At 59.8% G+C, this 9,077-nt stretch overlaps 1 protein-coding gene across 1 annotated transcript in view; it reads right to left on the reverse strand.

Moving 5' to 3' along the window:
• Positions 1–9,077, reverse strand: part of INTS3 (integrator complex subunit 3) — a 34,763-nt gene that overhangs the window by 14,308 nt on the left and 11,378 nt on the right. The window contains exons 7-13 of the mRNA XM_025212642.1: positions 8,533–8,599; positions 5,086–5,230; positions 4,060–4,189; positions 1,427–1,524; positions 1,053–1,244; positions 509–596; positions 189–268 (exon numbers count right to left, since the gene is read on the reverse strand). Coding sequence (XP_025068427.1) covers positions 189–268; positions 509–596; positions 1,053–1,244; positions 1,427–1,524; positions 4,060–4,189; positions 5,086–5,230; positions 8,533–8,599 — 800 coding nt within the window. The remainder of the gene's footprint in view (positions 1–188; positions 269–508; positions 597–1,052; positions 1,245–1,426; positions 1,525–4,059; positions 4,190–5,085; positions 5,231–8,532; positions 8,600–9,077) is intronic.

Genomic DNA, 9,077 nt, shown 5'->3' on the forward strand with positions numbered 1-9,077 from the left:
GGTTTGAAAGTTTGGACACAGGGGGTGCAAGCCCTGACAATTCAGGCAGAAGGTGGGGGCACGTGGAGGGGGTGGGGGGCAGGGCTCTATGTCCTGCAGCTTAGCCAAGCACCCTTTCCTACCCGAAGGGCTTGGAGCCTATCACAGCTCCTCCCAGACCTGGCAATGGGGGTGATGCTGCTACTTACCCGGCACATGAAGTCCAGCAGTGTGGCCGTGATGGCAGGATGGGGCTTCATGGAGTGGTGCATCACCAGGATGGCAGGCTCTAGAAGGCAGAGAGCGGGAGGCCCCATCACACACACGGCCCTAGAAGGGCAGGGCCAGGCCCAGGAGAAACCCCCTTTCCATCCCAGTGCATCCTGGCCTCCTACCCCAGGGAGAGCTGCTGCCCAAACCCATTCTCCCCCACCCCGTGACAGGCTCCACATAGCCAAACCGCCACTCAGCCACCACCTCCAACCCCCATACTAATGACTGAGCTGTTCACTGTGTGTGCCCCCCATACCGATGTTCATGATGCTGTCCTTCTCAGGGCTGAAGAAGAGCCAGTCATAGAACAGGGCGAGTTTGGCATTGGAAGCTGCGACGTTGGACTAGGAGAGGGTGAGAAGCCACATGAGTGCCCTGGCCGCACCCCTCCACCCCCCAGTTCTGCATCCGGCCACAGCCCGGCTTCAAAAGGGATAGGCCTGGGAGTGGGAACTCTTGGGTTTTGGTATCAGCTCCCAGGTGCCTGTCCTCTGGGCTATTATCACCAGCAGAGAGGCGCCTGACTGGATGACAGGACAGTCTGCCCCCCACCCATCCCTGCCTGTGGCCTGCCAACCCAGGGGACAGGTCTGCCTTCACTTGCGCAGGGCAGGCTGCTCCAGCAAGGTGAGAGGGCCATGGTACTGCAAGGGTGCTGGAAGGAGAGGCAGCAGCAGGCAGACACTACACCGCCTCTTCGCAGGCAGGGCCCATGAGTGCCAGCTGACAAAGATGGGCTGTTTGCAGCAGGGAGGACTGGAGTTAACGAGCCACAGCTCCCGTGGCCTGGCTCCACTCACTGTGCAGGTGGTGAGCAGCCAGCCGATGATGGCCCAGCGTGGCAGAATGTCAGAGCTGAGCACCTCGTTGGATGGGTGGACTACGCCACAGATGTAGCGGATGAGGTCGCAGCGCAGCGACTGGCTGTCTGGGGTGGACAGGTACTGCCGCTGGAACCAGTCCTGGTACCGCTTCTGCTGCCCGAACCGCACCTGCAGGGGAAGGAAGGAAGTGCTGCTGTGTCACTGGAGCATGCATCTCTGACTGGAAGCCCCAGTACCCAGCTTCGCTGGGCCTGCTCCTCTCCAGCTGTGCTGCAGCCAGGAAGATCACACAAGGCCGCTCTCCCTGGGGGCCTGGGTCCCATCCCCCTGCAGCTGGGGGTCCTCCTTACCCGGGAGGTCATGAAGAGCAACTTGGTCTCCATGTCAGGGGTGAGCCGACAGGCCAGGAACTTGCGAGATGTCCTCGACTGCAGGAGCTGCAGGACGCCTGGGGAAGGGAGAACTGAGGTCTGTGCTTGCCTGGCCCCACGGTGCGGCGTGGACTGTCACTGGAGGGAGAAGCCACCCCTCGCCAGGGAGCCCCAGGGCAGTGCTTCACCTGCCTGTGGGCAGCGGCATGCACCATACTGCTCAGTCATTTGTCTTTCCCAAGAATGGATCATGGTTAAAGTGACCCTCATGCCATATCTTGCTGCTGAGTTGTAGCTTTGCAGCTAGTTGAAGCCAAGGTTAAAACTGTCAGAGCCTGGACTCACGCTAAGCAGCGGAGTTAAAAACCCAGGCCCAAAGGCTTCTGGGCTCCCTATTGGAGCCCAGGCAGGCCAAAGGGCAGAGACCGACCGAGCCAAGTGAAATGCCTCCCCTAGGGCAGACAAGAGACCCTGTCCCACCAGGCTCTGGCTGATTGGGTCCTCTGGGCACAGCACAGTGCATCTAGGTTTCACAGTTGGTAGGGTCAGAAGGGACCTGAGCAGATCATCAAGTCCAACCCCCTGCCATGGCAGAAAAGAATGCTGGGGTCAAACTGGTGGCAGTCTAGCCTCCTTTTGAAGACCCCCAGGGTAGGAGCAAGCACCACTTCCCTTGGAAGTTGGTTCCAGATCCTAGCCACCCTGACTGTGAAGTAGCACCTCCTGATATCTAGCCTGAATCTACTCTCCATCAACTTACGGACATTATTCCTTGTTACTCCCGGTAGTGCTGAGGGGAACAGGGACTCTCCTATTGCCTGCTGGTCCCCCTTGGCCAGTTTATAGATGGCCACCAGATCCCCTCTCAGCCTTCTCTTGTGGAGGCTGAACAGGTTCAGGTCTCGTAGCCTCTCCTCGTAGGGCCTGCCCTGCTGCCCCCGATCATGCAAGTGGCCCTCCTCCGGACCCTCTCAATGCTGGCCTCATCCCTCCTGAAGTGCAGCACCCAGAACTGGATGCAGTACTCCAACTGTGGCCTGACCAATGTCGCACAGAGGAGGAGGATCACCTCCTTGGACCTGCTTGTGATGCATCTATGGATGCATGACAAGGTGCAGTTAGCCTTCCTGACTGCGTCCCCACATTGGCAGTCCATGTTCATCTTGGAATCAATAATGACGTCAAGATCCTTTTCTGCCTCTGCACTGACGAGAAGGGAGTTCCTCAGCCTGTAGGTATGCTGCTGGTTCTTCCTCCCCAGGTGCAGTACCTTGCACTTGTCAGTATTGAAACCCATCCTGTTCCCATCCACCCACCCCTGTAACCTATCCAGATCTGGTTGTAGCCTGTCCCTCTCCTCTACCGTGTCCAGGTGAACCTGGGGAGAAAGGAAACCCCAGGCCTGGCCCCACCATGCATGGGGACAGCATTGGGAGTTACACCGCTCCTGATGGGCTAGGCAGGGCTGGAAGCCCCAGAGCCCCCAGCCCACCCTCTCCCATGGGAAAGCAGCTGATCAGCTACCAGCTTCTGCAGGGGCTGTGGACGGCAGGGGAGGGGCTGTCCACGGGCCATGCAGGTTAATTCTTCATTATGAGACCAATATCCAAGCCTGCCTCAGTGCAAACAAAGGGCTCGAGGAAGCATTAACCCAGAGCCCAAGAGAAGATGTTGGGGCAGCACTTTTAAGCTCTGCTCTGGAAAGCTTGTTAGCAGATGGATAATGAGGTGCCGGCCTCCAAAGCAGTGAATAATTGATACAGATTTAAAATCCCAGGGGATTGCATGCAAGGCTCTCTGCCAGGGCTGTTTCATGCCAGCCTGTACAGGGCTTGGGCACAGCGTGTTCCCGCTGTGCGGTTTCAGGGAGTGGGGAATCTGCACAGGGAGGTTTTGACAGGAGCCCCTGGCCCCGGTGTACTCCGCTTAAGAGTGCTCTGTTGGGGCAGCTGGAGGGCTCCGGCCTGTCCAGCACCGGGGCCTCACTCTAGCATCAGCTTTCAGCTCAAGCCATTACAACAAAGGGAGTCTTAAGTCTGGGTCCTACATGCAGGAGATGTGGGCCGGGCTGGTACCAAGAGCAGTGCTCTGCTGAGGAGCGGAGTATGAGGGCCTCATGACATGAGAGGCCGTGCAGGCCCAGCCTCCTTCAGGAGCCTTGCCAGGCCTCAGTCTGGGCAGAGGGCTCCTTTCTGCATGGCCAAGGCCAAAGGTCAGCCCTACCAGCAGCTGGGCCTGCAATCGGCTTGTTGAGACATGCGAACAGGGAAACAGTCTCCTCCAGGGCATCCCAGGTGCTGTACCTCCTACCCAGCTTCGTGCTGCAGCCTGGCATGCATCGGAGACCCCTCTGCATTCAGAGCACCCCGCCTGAGCCAGGGGAACAAGCTCTTGTTCCCAACCTCATGGTGCTACCGCCCAGCTGCTCTACAGGGCAGGCTGGGGTGGGGGTGCGCACAGTCCTTGGCCCCAGGGCAAGCCCTAGACGGTGGGCTTTGGTCTGCAGGTCATGTCCGGTACTAGCCCTGCAAGAAAGCACCCTGTCCTGCTCCCTGAGCAGGGCAGGGGGGAGCGGGGAACGGGACTCCCAAGCCAGGCCTCGCCTTGCCTACCTGTGAACTGGGCACTCAGGGCCTGCGGGTTGTGGACGATGTCCTTCCAGAGCTGCTCGAACTCCGGTATCCTAGCAACATTCTGCAAGAGCCTCACCAGGTCCCGGCCAATCATGAAGCAGTCCATGAACTTGGGGGGGAGAGAAGCGAGCGCACTGTTCACCTGCTACAGGGTTGTGGGGGGAGGAATGGGGGATGCGGGTGGGGCGAAGGGGGGGAGAACATCCCGTTCCCAAGTGCGGAGGCAGCTCCGGATGATTCAGTCCTTGCCCGGCGGCCCCCTGCCCCAGGCGTAGCCACTCTGTTTGAAGGTGGCGGTGGCAGAGGGGGGAGCTGCTGTCAGGGGGATGGGGGAGGAAGGCCAGTGGCTATTTTAAAACGGCCTCCACTACAGAGCAAACAACCGGGCATGGAGCTGCCGTTTTATCTCCGAAGCGCTGCACTTGACATCTGCTCTTTCAGGAGGGGAGGGGAAGTGGCACTCAGCTGGGGGGTTGCTCAAGGGCTGGCCCCCTCCCTGCTGCAGAGAGTGGCTAGTGCCCGTGCAACCAAGACAAGCCAGTAGCACTGCAGGAATGTGCTGGGGTCACTGCCTTCTTGGGACCTCTCCATGGGGCAGGGACGGGGGTGGCAGGAGATGCCCCCTGTCCCCACGCTCTTTCTGCACCTTCTTGCAAGGGCGCTTGTCATGAGCATCCTGCAGGGTTTGGTACTGGCTGATTGGGAACATCTGGGCCCTGGGATGGGGTGAGACGGGCAGGGAGGAGGGGGGGAAATTTCCACCCCCTCTGCCCACAGCCTGGATGTTGGGAACAGGCCCTAAAGGAGCCCGTAGGAGCATGCAGTCCAGCTGCCACCTGGCTCTCCCTGCCCCGCATACCCATGCACCATGGGCTTGGAGATCCTTGAGAACCTGGCCATCTCACTCCCTGGGGTCCGTGCTCCTGGCCATAGTGGGAGGAACACATGTCAGTGCGAGTTGTGTCAGAAATGGAGCAATCCCCAGCCCTGTCCCATATTCCTCACCCGTTCCCGGAGCAGGGTGATGCAGAAGTCCACCTCCTTCTGGCGCAGGGCCAGGAGCTGTGGGGTGCCATGATGGTCCACAATGAGTCGCAGGTAAGTGTACACTGCCATGGCGATCAGGATGCTACTCTTGAGCACCCACTCTCTGTGGGGAAGAGGGGACACTGCCATCAGCTGCTACTGCAGCAGGAGCCCAGGCCCTTTGGCCATCTATGCACGCGGTACTCAGCCCTGAGGGGCAACGGCAGGAACAGGACCATGAAGGTCCCGACTCCCAGCCCTGCCCTGCATGTCCTGCCGGCTGCCCCCAGACCTGGGATTGCTGGAGTCAGTCATTGCTTCCAGCCTCAAGCCCACTCCCACCGGGCTGGAGGCCTCGTGACCCTGGCTTCTCCTCCATCCCAACCTGGAAGAGGCTCATGGTGGGGTCGGCCCTGCTCTGTGAGAGGAGGCACATGCCATGTGTCTTGGCCAAGTATCACCATGGTCAGGGGTATCAGTATTGGCTCCCTGTGTCGCCGGGCTCTGCACAGCGTCCTGGTGCTGCACTGTACCAGGGGGTCAAAGCCAACACCTCTGTGGACAACTGGCTTCCCATAGGCGCCTGACAGGCCCTGTCCAGCCCCTCTATCACCAGCTGCTGCCTGGCTCTTTGTGCCTGGTTTCCAAGCCATGTAGGGCAGGAAGGGGATGGGTGCGAGACGTGTGGATGCAGGGGGCTGCTCTGTGATCAGCTCGTGGGGGCAGGGACCCACTTGGGGAGGCCGTGTGTGCCCAGAAACAAGAAGCAGCTGCTGCTGTGCAGCCCCGATGCCATCACCCGTGAGATCCCGCTACTTCAAGTGCATCACAAGCCAGAAATCACCAGGCACAGTGACGGCTGGAGGAGGGTGAGCTGAGCCAGAAGCTCCAGCCAGGTACCAGGCTGAACCCCGCTCTCTCAGCAAAGAGGGGCCTTCACTCCTAGGCACAACAGGGCCTGTTAGAGCTGATTAGCAGCGAGTTGCATGGTAATAAGCACTTCCAGCGCTTGAACTGCTGCTCCAGCGGGCTCAGCTCAGTGCTGCCACAGCTCTGGGATGAGCAAGTGCTGGAGGTGGCAGTGGGGCAGCCATACTCACACCCTTATCTGCAACCAGTACACCGGGAGCAGAGCCATGGCAGCTGCCCAGCCCAGCGCCCCTACCCACCCCAGCCTGGAGGCAGGGAAGGTGATAGGCTATGGGTGCAGCCTGCCCCAGGGGTCTGCTCCTCCCCAGCGGGGTCTGGGCTTGCAGTAGGGAGCAGCCAAGATGCTCCGAGTCCATGACCTCACAAATCCACATCCATCCATTTCTGGTGGAAGGGTATAGAAACAGGCCATGCGCCAGGCTGGCAGTTGACTGGGCTTTACTTCCCGCTTCACCAGCTGGGTTAACTAAACCCCCTCCTCGCACATACCTGGGCCCCTCCCAGGTGCTAAATCCCAAGCCTTCCCCACTCTCTCAAACAGCAGCTCCTCCAAGATCAAGGGCCACTGGGACACTTCCCTGCTGCTGCCCTGCACCAGGCTGCCCCAAACATGGGGAACCAGCTCCATTAATCGCAGCCCTGTGGCACTGCTGGCCTAAAACCGTCCCCCAACACAGCCATGTGCTGGGAACGGGAAGGAACAGCTCGGCACCTTTGGCACAATGGATGATCCTGGCTGGGCCAGGGCAAGGCAGACACGCCCCCCGGGGAGATAACATCCCCATGGTGAGCGAGTCACCTGTCCTGAGTCACCTGTCCTAAATCACGAGGGCGCTGGGATGCTACGACAAGTATTTGCTTTCCCAGGCACTCGGTACCACACCTCACATATGCAAGCGTGGAGCTTAATTAGCCGCTGGGACACATGGGGGCTGGACGTGGGAATGACAAAGGAGTGGAGCCCAGGGGAGGGCAGGTCAGCTGCAGCAATGACAGTGCTGTCAAACGGGGCCACGGGGAACAGCCCAGGGCCAGGGGATGCGTCCATGCAACAGGCCAAGCAAATAGAGGCCCCACGGGGCAGCTGTACGCTGGCTCAGCCCTCGGCGGCCATTCCCTGCAGCTTGCGGAGGCTGCGGCACTTAGCTTTGCTCTACTGGTTTTAATTAAGCCAAGACACTGACACCCCCCTGTGACACCAGGCCTCACGCCTGCTTCTCCATGAAAACCTTCCTGTCCCTGCCATCCGAGGGCACTGGGCTCCGCAGGTTCCCTCCCTCTGGCCCAGCCCAGCTCACCCCATGCCCCAACACCTCCCAACCCACTGCAGCCTGGCACCAGCATTCTGCTGTGGGCCAAGCCTCCCCCTTGCATGTTTCCCTGCCAAAGCTCTGCTGCCGGAGCTGTGATTTAGTGCACTGGGTGGGCCCCTGTGGTGCTGGGGCTGGTGTGGACTTGGACTGCGAGGAAGGGAGATGCTGTTCTCTGCAGCAGAGTGCTCCCTGGTTATTTGTTTGCAGGATAAAACCATAAGAGGTTTTGGCAAGATGAGCCTCTGCTTCAGCAGCAGAGTCTAGGGGAGCTACTCTGGGTGCTGCCAGGGCTCAGGTAGGGAGTGCCCAGGTTGGGCTTGGGGCAGGGAGCAGCCAGGGGTAGCAAGAACAGTGCTGGGGGGTAGCGGGCGGTGAGGTGAACGCCTAGTGGGGAGCTCTGTGGCATCCCCAGCGTGTGCGCTAGATGGCGCCACTGGGACCACACAGCCCTGCTAGGGAAGAGCAGAGCCATTAATGGGGCGTCACTGTTAACTACTGCTAACCACCGCGGCCAGCACCACCATAGGACACCTGCCATCATGCGCACAATGCCACTGCCTAGCCGACACCACACAGCTTGTTCACAGCTGACTAGCTGCTGCGTTACCAGCAAAGCACAACATGGACAATGCTCTCAGGTCGCCTGCCACGGCACAGGAGAGCTGGCCCTGCTGAGGCCAGCCCTGCGTAGGACGCTGACAGCCTGCAGCTTGGGCAGGGAAAGGAATCTCCCCTGCCAGGGGGGAGGGTCCCTAATGTCCTGTGGGTGGCTGGAGATGACCCAGCCTCATGGTTTCAGGGTGAGCAGTTGCCTGCAGAGGAAGCAGCCATATCAAGGCTTGCACTACTGGCCTGGAGCGCCGTGGCCACGGGTAGCTGCATGGGATGGTCCCAGCTGGCTGGGTCAGCAGCCTTGCCAGAAGCGCTGCTCCTGGGTCTCACAAGGCAAGCCCTGCAGGGTGCTGGCTGGGTCTCAATGGGATGCTCAAGCTGGTAGTAACAAACCTCCGCAGCATGCAGGGAATCCATCAGCGCACCCCTGCCCACCCTGTCAAAGTGTAGAGACCCCAGATCTACCCTGCTCTGTGCTCAGGAAGGGAAAGCTTCCCCAGCCTCGCCAAGGGGCACAGACCTGGCACTCCCCAGCCCTGCCCACCCCAGCTGGCTGTCACTGCACTCGTACCTCTGCTCCGTCAGGATGTCAAGGACGTTGTCTGCCAGCCAGATATTCTTTGCCGTCACGTCCCCGCCTGAGACCACGACAATGGACACGCAACACAGGAGAGAAAAGTTAGATTAATCAATGCGATGTTCTCTGCGGTCGGCATTATTTGAGCCATTGCCTAGCTAGACCGCCAGGCCCCGGCAAGGCAGAGGCTGTAATTAAAGTCCTGCACTCTCTGCCTGGTCTCATGCCACCTGCCACAGACGCCTGGCTGCTCCCAAGCATGTGTTCAGCATGTTCCCAGACAAGTGCGACAGATGCTGTCGCTTCCTGGTGCGTGAAAAGAAATCAAGAGGGTTTCTGGTCACAGTACAGGGGACTGTCACAATGCCGATACCCCTGCCAAAAGGAAATGAGCTAGAGGGGGTCGAAGCTTTGTACCTAGGGTGAAGGCAGCCAAAGACCCAGAGCTCTAGAAAGGGACTGGGCCAGGAAAGTCCCTGGATCTGGGAACAGCATGGCACCACAGCCTTGGTTGCATTTCCAATGTGCCACATGCCCCT

Source organism: Alligator sinensis, unplaced genomic scaffold, assembly GCF_000455745.1.
Source record: "Alligator sinensis unplaced genomic scaffold, ASM45574v1 scaffold1165_1, whole genome shotgun sequence".
NCBI classification, from domain to species: domain Eukaryota; kingdom Metazoa; phylum Chordata; order Crocodylia; family Alligatoridae; genus Alligator; species Alligator sinensis.